Source organism: Chamaea fasciata, unplaced genomic scaffold (assembly GCF_029207755.1).
Source record: "Chamaea fasciata isolate MVZ Bird 193981 ecotype frontalis unplaced genomic scaffold, bChaFas1.0.hap1 SCAF_8, whole genome shotgun sequence".
In the NCBI taxonomy this organism is placed as follows: Eukaryota; Metazoa; Chordata; class Aves; order Passeriformes; family Sylviidae; genus Chamaea; species Chamaea fasciata.
This window is the reverse complement of record NW_027094093.1, coordinates 33,942,072-33,958,891: the sequence shown is the minus strand read 5'-3', so window position 1 is coordinate 33,958,891 and position 16,820 is coordinate 33,942,072. Positions and strand designations below refer to the sequence as shown.

Genomic DNA, 16,820 nt, shown 5'->3' with positions numbered 1-16,820 from the left:
GGAGGGACAGACACTCAGCAAAAACCTGGTGGTCCCACAGCAGCATTTTTTCCACCAATACCTCTGCCCAAGAAGTGTACAGGTGACTCAGCTGTTTGCAGAGCATCCAGGTACCAATGTGCTTGAAAAAAGCTGCAGCCAGTGGGTGTTTCAGGTGTTAAATATGTTGGGGGGGGGGGGGGGGAGCATCCCAAAGCATGAAGTATCCCAAAGTGATTCCCTAAAACACCTTTCCAGATTTTTGTTTGGCTGATCCCTGGTACAGCCCTGTGGAGCCTCACTGCCACCTGTACAATACTGGCCAGCACAGAATGGGTTTCCAGGCTGTCCCCAGAACATGCTGACACAAATTATATTCCTCCAGCTGTGGTCACATAGATGTTTCCCTTAGCTGAGAGCCAAACCCCCTGTGCACAGCAGTGTATTCAGTTCAGATATCCACCTCCTGCTCATTTTCCATGGGATATTTCTGGATTCTGCAGGAGGCTCTCCTCTCCCCAGGAAGCCCACAGGCTGCCCCTCCTTTCCCACACATTAACAGGTGGCTCTCAACATCCAGGCATTAACAGCAGCACTCCTCATGGCTTCGATGGAGACAGGCTTTTCCCCAAGGAACCTGCACCAGAGTTACTGAAATGTCATTTTCACTTAGCAGATACAGCAGATATTACTATTTGTTTGCTTTCAGTGTCAAAAAGGAGCTACTCAGTGTCTCTTTGCCACAACTTTCTGACAAAAAAATTGTTACATTAAAAAAAAAAAAAAGAAAAAGAAAAAGCTTTTGAGTCTAGTAAAGCAAACAAATCCTCATGTCTTAACAACAGCTCCTTGCCTGTGTTGAGTTGGTGGTAGTTCAAGAAGCACGAGACTAAAGCACCAGGTACATCCAGCATTTAATTCTAACAACTCTGGGTACAGAGAGACAAAAATCTCACTGCAATATTTAATTTCTTCTTGAAGGAAAGCAGAATGGTCACAATGGCCAGTTCCCTAAAGAAACAATTTTTTGTTTTTTTAAATTGTTTTTATGGGCCCTTTAAATACAATAGTAGGAATAGAGCTGGATTAAATTCAATTTGTTAACTTAATTTAAAAAAAATTCCTTTTTAAGACAACCTAATCAGCATATCCCAGAGTAGCAGTGGTTCCATACTAGGCATGAATGTGGCTGTGAAGGCAGACAGCTGGGATGTTGAGCACTCCATGACTGTCCGTAAACTTGACACCTGCACCAGAATTAAAAATGAACAGGAAGGTTTTGTCTATTTGAATGTACCTGCAGCCACCATAAGGTACCTGTGGGCACCTCTCAGATGAAGAACCAGCAGGCCTTAGCTGTGCCTTCTTGTTGTTTTCTTTTTAAATAATATTTTTTTATAACAAAGTCTGATTACAGTGATGCCTTTATTTATTTATTTCTGCGGGAAAGCCAGTGGTAATTAACTTGCACCACAGCCTGCAATTTGCATGTTAAAGTTTACAATCATCCTGTCACGGGGCCATAATAAGCACCATTTTACAAGGGGAACTCAGTAATTGAGGGTTTGTTTTGCTCATGGCTCGCTGCAAAACCTGGGTGAGGCTTTTTGTGCCACGGCTCCGCGTGGCTCGGTCTGATCTGCATCAGGCAGGGAACAAAATCCGTCAGGTTGGCTCCAGGGGGGCTGGCAGCAGATCAATTTGCCACCCTGCCTCCTCAGTGACAGCCTGCCAGCACACCTAAACCCAGGCACAGGTACATAAACAGACTCTGGCAGGGAATTCAGGGTAAAATACACCTTCAGAGTTGGCTGGCTGAGCTCCTTTGGGACCGAACCCTTGGCTTTTGTCCCAAATCCCGTTAAATTTACTGGGTGAACACCCCTCTCCTTAGGGACCCTGCATGTCTCCCCCCTGTGCTCCTCCCTGGCCTTTGCCAGGCCCATCTGCAGCCTTCAGCCTCTCTGGTGTTAGTGTGAGAAAGCCTTTCCTAAACTACTGTAAACAAAACCATGCAAGGGATGAAAAATAATTAACCATGTGTCAGTGTCTGATATATTTGCATTGTTTAGACAGAGTAGTTAATCACTGGTAAGACCATAACATGTGGTGTGAATTTGGATTAAAACTAATACACATCAAGCAGAAGGCTATTAGTTACATCTAAAGGCACTATTTGATATTGTTATTATTGAGAAAGTGAATGCAATTAATTATATTACAATGTCCTTGCTAGATTCCTGTGGCAATACCGTGCAAAAAGGTGTTTGTTTTTAGATTCCTTTTTCCTTCTCTTCAGACAGGAACTAATTCAGGCAAGCAAAAGGCATCAGGAGCCAAGATTCTGTTCCCATTAACACTCCTGAAGCCCTGAGTTGTACTGGAGGGGTCAGCAAGAGTCTGCATTTTTTTAAGGGGTTTTAAGTATAGGGTAAACTTTCCATTTTTGTAAAATAGTTGGTCTGCTGAAACGTCACTTCTTCCCTGGGGCTTGGAATTAGCAAAGGACAGACTCCATGTGGTCTCCAGAAAGGACTTCTGAGGGAAGGATTTAATTAGAGGTGCAATATTTCCAAGTGTTCCCTCTCTGAAATGTCTCTTACCTATAGGAAAGAAAAGCTTAGGGCACTCCTTTTTTTTATTTAAAAAGGCAATTGTATTAATTCAGCTGAATTCTGCATTGGAATTGGAATGGCTTTGACAGTTTAGTTCCCTGAAAATTGCAATAAAACCTTCGTTACGCTACATTTTGTCCCCATTTGTCTTGTATACCACTGCCTTCCCTTTGGCACAATCAAAATAATCTTTAAAAATACTGCCATAAATGGATTGACTTTGACCTTCTGAGTATCTTGTCAATAAAATAAAAATGATAAATGTGTTTCAGCGTGCCACTGGCGTAATATAAAGCAGAACTACAATCTGAAAAGTGACATTTGAAAACTTAGGGTAAAGGGGTGGGGTCTTATTCCCTGTCAAAGGTGCCACATAATAAGCTCTATTTACAGTGAAAAGAGGTGGTTTTGCTAACTGCCAGGTTGTGCAATTCCTGCGATGGGGCCTCTGCCTCTTACATCATCATTAGCAATTAATGATTACTGCAGCAAGAAATTAGCTGAGCCTTCTGTTGCTGAGGCACAGAGCAGAGCAGCTCCACCTCGTCCCCTCCTGTGACCACTCTGCAGTGCTGATGTGGTGGAAAGGGACCCGGCCTCATCAAGGAATGGCTCAGATAACCAAGAAAAGGCCGTTTTACTACATGATCAGCCCTTTGGAGATAAGCAACTTCCAACAGAATCACCACGAGGCTTCCTTTTATTAGGAGAGAAGAAAAGAACTGAATATTCTGTAAAAAAGTCAAGAGATGTATGAAAATAAACAGGGCAGGCGAGTAAACAAACACAAGTCAAGGGGCAGCAGGTTTGATTCAGACTTTGGGATGTACACACACAAGCTCTGATTGTGTTTGGCTTTATGCCCCAAGTGAGTCTGACCTGTGGCTTCAGTATTTGCAAGCCTAACTTGAGCTGATTTCTCAAATCCCTTTACTGTTGTTTTTATACCATTTCTTTTTTTTTTTTGTCTCTGTAGCAGTTCTTCTTCTGAATCTTCTCAGCACATATTTAAAAGCATGTGAAGTGCACTTTACACTTGAGCATCAATTTATATTATGATTAAATCGCTCATGCATGTAATAAATTAAATTAAAACCCCACGTACTTTCAAAGGTCACAAGGCTTTGGAACGTCAAAACACTACTTGATTTCTGAGGAGGAGTGGGAGTGACTCAGATGTTGATCCCTAAAATTAGGCTGAAATCACATTAAAAGGTGAAGGGGTTTCATCCTGATTCAGATGAGGTGAAAATCTAGATAACTGAACTCTTTATGTTACTAAGCTCGCACCTTTATAGAAATCTGGATTTGTTTGCCTTGAAAATGAGCCCAATCCTAAAATGAATGGGAACATAAAAGGATAGAGGATTTAAGAAGCTATTAGCAGGGTCCAGTTGAATTAGTCTGATTAACCCATTACTGACTACCCTTTTCCATCCTCCCCAGCTCCCGAGTGCTGGCCGGGGGGACACCGAGTCCTCCGTGACCCCCACAGGAGCACCACCTTCGACTCCCTGGAGCTGCAGAGAGTGGCCAGCCAGGACCTGGTGTGTGACCACTCCCTGCCACCAGCATGGTACCGCCTCATGCTCGGCCACCGGCCCGGGGAGATGCCCACCAGATGTGTCGAGGTCAGCAGAACATGAGCACTTACCCCGGGCAGCTGGAATCAACCCTTGAAGGGGGTTTTCCTCCCCACCAACCCTCTCTGTACTCTCCTAGACTGTGTATCCAGTGGGGATAGGTGGGTGGTAATGGGAAAGCCACTTAAATGGTGATAATAATAATAATAATTATTATTATTATTATTTCAAGAATAACGGCAACAACAACAAAGCCGACAGCGACAAAACCACCATCGCCACCACCAAAACCAACAATCCCACTGCCATGTGCAAGGGCACTAGTCAGAAACCGGGATCCCAAAGGAACAGCCAATATTTAAACAGGTTAGGAGGTATTCCAACATAAAACCAGGTGTTTTCCTGCTCTACAGAGAGATTTTTAGTAAACTGGGTATGTCACCTCAAGCAGTGATTTTTCCAAGCAAACGTATGGCTTTAAGAATGGATTCTGCAACCTGACTCTTCTCCCATATAAATTATTATGAGTTAGGGGTTCCTTTTGCTGATGAAATCAGAGGGGAGGGATCAGAATAAATAATATTTAAAACTACTTTTGGGGAAACTGAAGGAAAAGCTAAATCTTTTCCTGCATTGAATCATTTCTTGCATTCTTTACTTTCATAAGTATGTTAACGGCTTTGTGGAGCAAAAAAACCTTCTATCACATAAGACTTCTCTATAAAAGAGACAAAACAATCATTATCTGGTTTTATGGGTGTTTAATATGTATGACAATAACGTTTAACTTGCAATCATTGTTGCCAGAGCAACTTGAGCCCCTCACTAGAGTCATTGCCACCTCAAATATCCCAGCTGCAGGAGGTTAGCATAATTTCAAGCATAAAGTTAAACAAAATTATTCCGAAAATAATAAACTAATTACCATAAATTACTTAAAAGATGAAATATTCAACCTAGAGTGCCAGGATGTTTGGTATCAGGTGATTCTACCCTAGCTGAAGAACCCTCTCAAAATTAGCAAAAACATTTTATATCCATTCAAACTGGACCTGTGAACTCATCACAGCTGAAGTTTATCTTAATAATTTAACATTTAATTAAATGTTGAGACAGTTGTTATTTCTGTAGAATTTCTAACACTTTGCATATATAAACTATAAATCTTATTAACATTAATAAATTGGCAGGATCACAATTGAAAGTTTAATTTCATGGTATCCTCGATTATCCCAATGCACTATGAAGTTTTCCAGGTTGCTCTATAAGCGTACATATATATTCTATAATATTATTTAATTTTCCATTATATTTCAGCAATTCTGAGTGTGCAGCAATGCTCAACTGTATGAGATTGCTTTCTAACAATGCGTGCTTTGTTTCTTTTAATCTCTTCTCTGGAGTTTTTCATTCACGTTTGTGAAGGTATATTCATTAGTTTAGTTTCTTATCTTGTAACATAATTCTTGCCATTGGTTTCTTCATTATCCCCTGAATGACAGTAAATCTCTGCTTCGCCATGCTGATGAAGGATTACATCTGTTAGATGTCAAAACTGGAAGAATATGCTTCTTTTAGATCCTCACCTTCTAAATCTGCCTCTGCAGTCTATCTCTTCCACTTAATTAAATCATTGTTTGATTTGGTTTTCCATTTAATTTCAGCAAAACCTCTGGAACAAAATAATTTAAATTAATAACTGTGCAGCTTCCATTCCTTAATAAGCAGTTATTATTGGCCATTCCAGTCTGGCTGGAGCGAGCTGATTTTAATTAAAAAAGTCAAAGACAAAACCCTGAACAGATAGAAGAGAAAAGAGACCAAATAAAGCCTGACAATACGGCTGCAGAATTAAAAAGTACATTACTCCAGCACCTTGTAAAATATATGCCTGGTGTTATCGTGTTGATGCTGGCCAGATACAATTAGCTGCTTATCGATGGATGAGATTAACTTCTTAATTCAAAGTGCTGGTGGGTTAGGATTCCTGTCACCCAATGAGCTCAGGAGGGATTTAAGCCATAATGAAGATTTGGAGGTCCTGCCCAGCGTGGGCGAGAAGTGTGGGAGGACAAATGTGCTGGGGGACGTGAGGGAGGGCAGCTTCCGCAGCCTGCCTCCTCCAGACAGCCTCTCAAGGCCTGTGTTCTGAATAAAAATATGTCCCACAATAAAAGTATCTCCCTGTCTGCATGTTGTTTCATAACCGTAGGGAGGCTTCCATTCAACAGGGAGGAGAAGCAGGTCACACACGGGGGTTGTGAGAGCCCCAGAATGCAACTGAGACACAGCTCAGGGGCACAGCAAACTTTGCAGTGAAAAACGAGCAGCAGCTCTTCAGGAGCTGCTTCTCATCCCCTCATTTAATAGAAAAAGTGGGGGGGAAAAAAAGGAGAAAGGACAGAAGAAAACTCCACAAGCTACAAAGACAAAAAAAAGACAGAAGAAAAACGCAAAAGCTTTTATGTCAGAGAAAGTGAAAATATTAATTGCGTTCCTGAACTTGCCATCCCTTGAATCCAACTGCTGTCCATAGCCTTATTCCTCCAGTGGCAAAATGTTTTTGATTGAAAGAGCTTTCCAATTTAGGCTTTGCCTGCTGAATTTCTCAGGGCAGGTAACAAATGATCCTGACCTTCCTCCCTCTGTTTCTTCCCGGCTTTTCCCCCTGCAGTCCCGAAGGAAGAACAGCAATTACCAGAACCCAGACATGCACTCCAGGCCACAGCCACTTTCTTATCCAAAAATATATTGTAGTAGAAGTCCAATAAAAATTTGCAAATTTTGGATCCTCAGGTATTTAGGCTTCTGCTACAGATCATGGTTTGCACTTCAAGAACTGCCTAATTTTCTGTGAAAGGCAAAAGCACTAAATGAATAAAAGTATAGTGGAGCTTTTACTAAGATTAAGGCAGTATATTAAGAAGCAAGAAACAATGCACAGACATGGCCAGACCATAGTAAAATGACCTTCAGAGGAAGAACAAAAGATGGAAAAATTAAAGCTCAACAGAAAATCTATTAAACATACAGAGAAGCACTTAAGAGCCAATATGGGAAAACATACATCAATTACAGAAATTCCAGCTCCTGAATTAAAATAACGCAGGGTATATGCATACATCTGGATACATCAACATATGGGCAGGCCCCATGGGAGGCATAAACAGTAAAAAGAAATGTGAGGAAACATCACACACTAATGTTATTGAAGATCTGCTCCACAGTCAGATAAAAGATCAATCTGTGGATTACAGCAGAGCCGTGCATGCTGCTGCCTGTAATGCAAATTTCAAATGCCACACCATGCTCACAGCAAAGCCAGAGATGGAGTGAACATTCTCTTCTTCCTGTGGAGAAGTTCCACTGGCCCCAGGTGCTTGTCCTCACCAGCAGCTGAATGACTTTTTCTGGAGGGAATGGCAGGAAAGGGAAATAATTTCATTTTTGCACATTAACAGTAACCCCTGGTTCAGAGACTTCTGGGCTCAGACATGGGTTGTTCAATTTTCTTGTGAGGGCAAGAGGAGGGGCAGACACTGATCTTTTCTTTGTGGTGACAGCAACAGGACCTGAGGGAATGGCCTGTAATTTTGTCAGGGGAGGTTTAGGTTGGATACTAGAAAAAGGTTCTTCCCCCAGAGCTGGTTGGGCCCTGAACAGGAGCCCCAGGGAAGTGATCACAGCTCCAAGAACTCCAAGGAAGTGATCCACAGATCTTGAATGAGCTCAAGAAGTGTTTGAGCAATGCTCTCGGGCACTTGGTGTGACTCCTGGGGCTGTCCTGTGCAGGGCTAGGATTTGAACTGGATGATCCTTGGTGGGTCCCATCAAGCTCCACAGATTCTGTGATTCTGTGATTTAAATTAATTTCTCTCCCATAAGCCAGCCCCGTAACTGCAATTTTTGACACACACAATTGTGTAGCAAGCTTTTCTACAGGCTACTTGTGGATATGAGATTCTGTTTGGGAAATATCCAGTAATATCTGCCTGTGATGGGGTATCAAGATAACATCCAATACCCTTTTTCAGAAATTTCATCCTCTAAATGAACAAAACCATCTCCAAATCTAAGCTCTAAATTTACATGCAACTGTAAAAGTGCATGTGTAAATGAAGGACATGTTATGCAGTAAGGGTTGGTATTTTCTCAATAGTTTCATTTTTAACAATATAGGTTAACTTTTTTACATATATACTAGGATCAAACATAGGTTTAAATGTTAATCTTTGATGTATAAAACAAGGTCATGTTAACGTGTGTTAAATCTAACCTGGTCATGATGCTTAATATGTCAGTCCCTAGAGAAAAAGATTTATTTTTCCATACTTAGTTTCATTCCCTCCTCTTTAACCTCTTCTAGAACACTTTATACTCACAATCAAAGCACAGTACCTCTCCTGCATACCATTAATTTATTATTTTTTTTTAATTATTACTTTGCTCTGAATCCAGCCCCACTTTGATTTGCAATTGTTCTATGAATTTAAAAGCAAGTGACATTTTAAAGGTATTATTTCATCTGTAATTCTTCCTTGAACACATACGTGAATATTCCAGATCATAATAGTAGATATGAAGAGCCTTTGTTTTTCTTGTTTGTTTTTGAGACATGCAAAAACCCTTCTGTAGAAATTACAATTACAGCCTTTATTGTTCAGAGGCATGTGCTTAAAAGAAAAACAAGACAGGCGCTAGTTTAATTGCTGCTACAGATATTCCTGACGTAAACTGATTTCTGTGGATTTTGGCTCCAGACTGAAATAAAAAAAATCAAAACTTATTTACTTTAACTAACTACAAAGAAATAAAAAACAGGAAAGCTAAAGTAAAGTTTTGAGTGCATAACAGATGCAAAATCACAATGCTTTAACTGCCAACCAGCAGCACACCAAAAAGCCTTCCATCTCCATCCAACTAAAACAATGCATTCTTCACATATGGTGCTACTTATTTTTAACAGCATAATTTCAGCTATACCCAAGTGACAAGAACAATTGAGCTTGATTTCTTTGTGCAGTTATGAAGAGCCTCAGTGTTCAATCAATCAAACTGGTTGATACTCCAAACCCCAAGCAAATCGAAGAAGACATCATTGGATTAAAAAATAATGGCTTATTCCTTTCTTTAGGAATTTTTTTTTCTTTATTGTTTAGGTTTTCTAAATTGGATTATTTAAATTGTTATTTGATGCCTAATTTGGAATCAAAAAAAAAAAACTTATTGAATGCTTACCTGCCACATAGAGGTGGTGCAAGAATTAGTTGGGTAAGGTTTATAAAATGCTTTGAAGATTATTAACACCACTTAATTACAATTGGATAAAGTATGGAAAGATACTAAAGAAGGCTGTGAACAGCCTAAGGTGTCCCTTTTGGTTGGAAAAGTTCTCCATTTGCAAGCTGTGTCACTGGACACCTGAACTTGTGGAGTTTGCTCTCCTACAGAGGCAGCTGTGTAATTCCTCCTTCCTTTTGGAGATGCTGCTGAGTGGGGCTGTGAGACTCCCACGTGTCTCCAATATCCTCAGAGCAGCAGTGACTGCAGGAATGGAGGCAAATGCCCTGTCCTAAATGCCAGTCATTTGCTGCCTCTCTATTCAATTTTCTGGTTACTCTCCCAGATGACAGATACAAAGTTCAATGCAAATTATGCTACAGTGGGGACTTGAAAATTTTGGCTCTTTGAAGCCTCTTCTCCTAAATTGTTCTTCTAAGTTTCTTTGGGGTTTTTTGTTTTGTTTTATTGTTTGGGTTTTTGGTTTTTTTTTTCTTTCCTGTTCTTATCGCTACTGCTAGTTGAACACATGAATAGACATTTGCCCTTGCCTTCCCAGGTCTGTCTTCTAACTCACAGAAGCCTCATGCAGCAAATCCTTTTGGCTAGTGTGTGGCAACTTGCCTGACTCAGAAGGACCACATGCAATGCAGTTCATAACCGAAAATAAATTCACATGTGTCATAGAGCTGCCAGGAAAACAGAAATACTTGATTTATACCAAAATCCTTCCTTAGCCAGCCTGTAATCCTGTATTACAGTTTGGTACAATGACTTGCTGCCTCACAGTTCAGTTTTTTTACCCTTGTAAGGGTTGGTCATTGCTTGTAATCTGTGCATGTTACATAACAAACTGTCTTGCTCAAGTGGTTTCAGTGCAAGATTGGCCAGGGCAAATGCAGGAGATCCCAGTGGGGGTTTATCAGAAAGCTGCGTGCTGATGTCAGTGATGCTATTCCACACTTTCTCCAGCACTGAAATGGCTCATGGACTGCTGGTGAGGATAACAACAGAGGGGAAAAATCACCATCCTCTTATTCCAGCATTTCAGTTTTTCCTCTCTGTGTTAACAAGAGCTCCAGGCCCACTTTTATGTATGGATCACTTTTTGTCTTTTTTCACAGCCAGGATGCACTCACATCTATTTATCTACATGGCCCCCAGCACAGCAGAGAGATGGGTGTCTCATTAATGAATTATCTTCCCAGCACTGCTGCAAGGCACCAAAGTGCTATCAGCACCTCAGCCACCTCCACCTCTGCTTGAGAGATAAGAAAGTGAGGTACAGAGAGAGCCAGTGGTTTGTTATTTGCCCAAGGTCAAGCAGCCAGAGAAACTGAGGCACTGTGTGTGCCTGGCCAGAGGCAGCCCAGCAGCTGCACTCCCAGTGGAGCAGCACTGACGTGTTGGCACCAGGCACATTAGTAAAGACAGCATCAGATGGATGCTATAGCTCATTTTAAGCAACAAAAGTTCTTTTACAGAGAACTGTAAGAGTATTTTTTCAGTTGGGATGGGTAGGCTGCGCTGTGTCTCCTCACCAAACCATTTCCTACAAGACTCTGAGTTTGCACACATCCATTGAAATCCAGTGCTCACCCATCCCTGCTGCTCCGTGCCCCACGACTAATTCTTCCCAGCTTGTGTGGTTCCAAACACCTCCAAGGTGAACTCACTATTGCCTGCACTTTATTGTAATTTCAAAAAGAATGTTCCAGTCCAGCAGTCTTTACTAACATGCAGAGGCACTGAAGTTTGCAGTTTCCTTGTGTGAGAGGAAATTCAGGTTGCAGGTATCACATCCAGATGAGTATGGAGCAGAGACTACTGAACTCCAGTTTCCCTCCTTCTCTCCTCTCCCATGCTGCTTCCCTGGATGTTGTTTTTTCCACTCTCCCAGGTCATTACAAGTGCATTCTCATAAACATGCTTTGGAAACGTGCTTCTTCACACCACATCTCCCACTCTGGGTCAGAAGTTCACCAGAATGCAACAAATTCCCACCATCTGTATTTTTACCAGCACAGAAAACACCTATGTCCCTTAAAGCTGTAAATAAACAAACAGAACAAACCTCTTAAAGTTACACACAACGTGGCTTTTAAAGAAAGGGAGGGAAGGGGTTGGTCTAAAATTCCACCTAGAAGAATTTTTATGTTGGTCCCCTCTTGTCCTTGCACAATGCTGGAAGGCTGCTCCTCCCCAGGAAGCTGCTGCAGTGTGTGAGCTCCTGTGCCACCTGCAAGACCACCAGGACATCAAACAGGGGAGGCAGGGTCAGCCCCTCTGTTCGGCTGCTGCCACTTTTCAGGGGAAAAATCTCCAACAACCTTGGACAATTTCAGTGGTGTCTCTCTGGAATCCTTGTTTTCAGAATAACCAGCTCCAAATGGAAATCAGACTGTGTCATGTCACATTGTTGATTTTTTTAAACAACCTTTGCTTTCCTGGGTGTGCACCCCTTCTCCCCTGGTGCTGCTTTTTGGCTTGAGTAGCTCCCAGGTACAACTCAAACTGCAGGAGGGCACTGGTGTGTGACTTAATAAATTTATCCTTTGACTTTCACTGCTTCCCCTGGTGTCACAAATAACTTTCGATCTTGAAAGTGAAGCAGCAAACCTGGGCAAATGGGAAAAAAATGGTGGGTTTTGCCTTGGAGTTTTGGTGTTTTTAATTTTTTTTCCCAATGTGACTTATACCCAAACACTCACACTGGGAGGAATCACGTTCCCCAAGCTGGACTCATAGAGACGGTTCACTGTCACTGGCTGAAGAAATGCAAAGCGACGGCAGCCGTCACGCTCTGCTGAATATGACTGATACCTGAGAGCAAATTATTGTCAGTATTTGGTAATAATTTCCAAACTTTAGCTCAAATATCTCTGTGCTTTGCATATTGGCAAATGCTAGGTAATGGTGCAGAAAAATGAGTCACCTTTGTAAATGGCTTTGTATATTTAATAAGGCCCTGATTACACCTAATCTCCTCACCGAGGTGCTTAAATTAAAGACAGCTTTAGGGAACCATGTTCCTTTAGTCAGGGGAGAGAGCCTGACAGGTACAGAGGGCAGTTCAGATCTGAGCTTCCTGAACACACATCTCTAAGTTGGGAAATGGAAATCAGTCTCTCCCAGCCATGATTCAACATGCTGTCATTTAAACCATTTAGGACTAATGACTTCTGCTTTGGGATTTCCTGTGTTCAGGGTATTCAGGGAATTTGTTAATAGATAAAATCCTGAAAGCAAAAATAATTTTTTTTAAAAAATCAAAAGTTAAGCCATACATATCCTGCACACATTTTGTCCATCCTTCATATCCTCTTCAAGAATGAGGGAGAGGTACAGGCCCCACAAACACGTCCAGTGTGTGCTGGAAGGGCAGGGCAGCTGTTTTGGAGATCTAGCCTGTTCTCATCTTCTTCGTGCAAACCAACCAAAACCAGAGGAAAACACTTTGGAATCCTGCTATTGTGCTCTTTAAGCGTTTTATCTATGTAAAGCCACCTCTCAAAACTGAGCAAGATGTTTTCATCCCCACCTACAAGGCTTTTTCACTGACCCTCCAGGTCCACCACACTCAGGCTCTTGGGTTTTAAAGATCTCCACAGGGTCTGACCACACTTGCTGTAAACGGTTCCTTTTGTGTGCACCCTCAGATGAACAAATGCGGGACACAAGCTCCAGTGTGGCTGTCACTGAAGTCTGAATCCCTGCCAGCTCCTGGGGAGAGCAAGAGGCTCACAGGCTGTGCCACCTGGCAGGCCTTTGGGGGCACCAGGGACTGCTGCCTGTTCCGGATCCCCATCGCCGTCAGGAACTGCGGCGCTTTCTTTGTGTATCTCCTGCAGCCCACTCCAGGATGCATGGGCTACTGTGTAGAAGGTGAGTACCAGTAAAGAATTTATCAATAAGATTACTTATGCCTCTCAGGCTGGGTGTTCAAAGGCCCTGGTGTTGCAATGTACATCTCGGTGACCTTGCGAGTCAAGCGTCACTCCCGCTAAGGCGCAGAGCGTGTAGAAAATAAATCAGTGGCAGTCCAAGGTGTTCCTGAAGAATAGCTCCTATTACCAGTGCAAAAATGTAATCTGGTGTGTATTACTGAAGCGTTCTTTGCTTGGTTACAGCTCACATGTAACCTTTCCCACTTTCTTTGGCTCCACTTTGGCTTGAAGTTGCAAAGAGAGTGAGCAGAGGCATCTCAGCTGTACCGCCGCACTGTATCCAGGATACTGTTTCTAAGGCCTCTTCTTATCTTTAATAACCAATATCCCCCCTCAAAAAAAAAAAAAGGAATTCTGAAATTCTGCAAGGAAGAAAAAAAAAACCAAACTAAATTGATAACATCTTTTTCATGACATTTATATAATTGTTCTCCTCAGAAATAATTTTCAGCCTACTACGAGAGATGTAACCCCTGTTCGGTAGCTAGGAAACAAAGGGAAAGCAGAAAGCACTTGCTCATTCAGTTAAATCTCCTGAACTTTGGAGCATGGCCAGGTGCATGTAGATTTCATCAGAAAACACGCTTCTTTCTCAAAATGAAAAAATTACCTTTATGCTTTCCTTTTAGTGTTTTCGGACAGAAACAACAACACTGAGAAATGAGGGTTATCAGCTTTTCAATCGGGCAAAATCCAAGCTAAATAAATTTTAAAAAAGAAAGATGAATATTCTCTTATCTTTATCCATATTTTAACATTCCTTCTTGAAGAAGAGGAAGGAAGAAAGGCTCAAATAACATGAGATTAATTCACTGTTTGAAATAAAATAAAATCCATTAAAATAAATGAAACCGATTCTTACTCAGAAATTACTTTTTAACTGAATAGAGTCATTTTTCAGTTTGAGCTTGGCTTTTTTATAAATTGTAAGATTTCTACTACTCTTGTTGAAAGAATTTTTTTGTCAGTATATTTGAAGTGAATAATTTTGTCCTATTTGTTGAGTCATACCTGTTCAGTGACGTAAAGCCACCTGCATTTCTAATAAAATAAAGTTTATTCCTTCCCATCTATCCCAATCTCATTTTCAGTGAGGTCCAGTCCTTCAGAGTCTTTAATTTCTTGCCTTTAGGATGTTTTTGCAGTCTCATGCATTGGATGGAAAACACCCAAAGTTGGAGGGTTTTTCTCCTCATTGGCTTAAATTCAGCTGTAAATATTGCACCACAGGAGGCTCAGCTGGGTCCAGCTGGCATGGTCATGGCTTTGTGTCAGGGTCAATTCCCCAGCCCCTTCTGCTGGAGGTTCAGGAGCGGGACACAAGTCAGCGCTTCTGAGCTGCAAAACAAAAAGAATTTCAAACTCCATAATTTGGCAGAAAGGACATAGCTGGGAAAAGCAGCCTTCGTGCTTGCAATTCCACTCACATCCTCCCCTGAGCTGATCACCTAACTCTGTCCTTCTGGGATAATTTCCTGCTCACAGTCATGATGTGAACCACAGTCTGAGGCAGCTTCTCTGAGAAACAAAATAGAAAAGGGTATAAACAACTGGTCTTTATTCATCTTTTAAGCAACTTTTTTCTTTTTCTTACATCTTGCTGTTTGCCCTGGACAGATGTTAACACATTAGTTCTCTGTTCTGCTGGAACAGCTTCATATTTTATTCTCTTGGGTTCCCACGTTTTATATTTTCTACACTCTTCCAAAAAAGTTACTTAATTTATCCTTTCAAAACATCTGAACCAACTTCATGTTTTGTTTGAGTCTGGGTCTCTAGAGATGAAAAACAACCCCTTACACCATTATCCCTCTCTTTGTTTCTATTTTCTAGGTGAGTTTAACAGGAAGAAAGGTCTCAGACTTTATTACTTGTCGAAGCCTACAGAAAGCAAGCTGTATTTTTAGAGCAGTGGCATTATTCTGGGCAGAGGGAGACTATATTGAGCAGACCTAGCCTAGATACATCCTAAAACAGCCTGGAAAGGATCTTCACAGTACGGCAATAGAGGCTGGCTGCTTTCTGGGAGTCAGTTTACCTCTGCAACATAATGATTTCTCTTATCTCGTCTGTGCTTATTGCAGAACTTGGATCAAAAGGCTGTGCTCCAGGGAAATGCAAAGCTGATGACCTTTGCCAGAGTAATTAATTTGTATTAATCTGAGTGCTTAATTTAAATAATGTTTCTCTCACTGCAAAATGAAAAAAAAAAAAACCAACAACAAACCACATTCAAAACCAGCAGGTCAGATGGTGTAACAGCAACAGGTAGTCAGTACACAATTAACAATTTGCATTTCACATGAAACACACCTTCTTGCTTGCATGGTTACTAATTAAGCCACAGGAACATAAAATGTAGAGCTTCTCCCCTGCTTAATTACACTGACATCTTATTGTTAGGTGAACAACTGTAACCTCAAAATAGCATTTTGTGCTAGATCCCTCTTTTGTTTTTCTCTTCCAGACAAGCTCACAGGCCCGGCTTTGCAACCAGTGGTCACTCCTGAGCTGGTGCAAGGCCGAGCCCACCTGAGGTGCAGCTACAGCCCCAATTTCCCTGAGCCCCCAGTGCAGTACAGGGTGCTCTGGTCTCGTCTCTCCAGCCATGGGAAGAGGGAACAGATCCACCAGGAGACAACCTCACAGCCCTTTTCCTACGTGGAGATGGACGGCGCCAATCTCCGCTTGGGAGACACGGTAACGCCAGCGCGCCCTCAGCAGCGCGGGTCACACACCCAGAGCGGATCAAACCTTCCTGTAAATCGTTGTTGTGGTTTTATTAGTGCTGCTCCTCGCTCCTTATGCTTAGGGCTACTGCCCTAAAAAGGCCTGAAACTGTGCCACAACAAGATTATTTAATAACATTAACCTGGTTCAGGACCTGTAACATTTCTTTGAAATGCAGTGAGATCTTGGAAGGTATTTTACCCCATTCTAAAGGCAAATTGAATATTTGCAGTTACATTGCACCTTGAATGCTGTGAGGTTTGTATAAGTGGTGGGTACATGTGCCTGAGCCAATTTTTGCTTAGTACTTTTTTGTATCTTGCGGCAGTGAGATTTTGCAGCAGGCTCAGCTGCATGCACTCAGTAATTTCTATATCCGTGGATCAGAGACACAATAACATCTTTTCACAGAAAAAAAAAAAATTGGTGCATTTTAAAATAGAGGAAGATTCATTTTATAGTTTTTTTCACATTGTTCTGCCTCTCTGATTCCAAATTCCTGGTTCAATGGCATACTGAAAGATAGAGTTCATTACAAAACAATCTTTAAGAAGTATATTTGATGGCTTACACAGGAACAATGATCTGCTCTCAACAACAACAACAACAGAAACCAATACAGATGTGAAAAAAAATTGACTTGTGTATGAATTCATGGCCTTTTATGGTACAGAAACAAGACTCTT

The 16,820-nt window shown here is 41.5% G+C and overlaps 1 protein-coding gene across 1 annotated transcript in view; it reads left to right on the top strand.

Moving 5' to 3' along the window:
- LOC136293576 (von Willebrand factor D and EGF domain-containing protein-like) overlaps positions 1 to 16,820 on the top strand; it is a 164,539-nt gene that overhangs the window by 32,211 nt on the left and 115,508 nt on the right. The window contains exons 2-4 of the mRNA XM_066190542.1: positions 4,041 to 4,225; positions 13,117 to 13,342; positions 15,872 to 16,104. Coding sequence (XP_066046639.1) covers positions 4,041 to 4,225; positions 13,117 to 13,342; positions 15,872 to 16,104 — 644 coding nt within the window. The remainder of the gene's footprint in view (positions 1 to 4,040; positions 4,226 to 13,116; positions 13,343 to 15,871; positions 16,105 to 16,820) is intronic.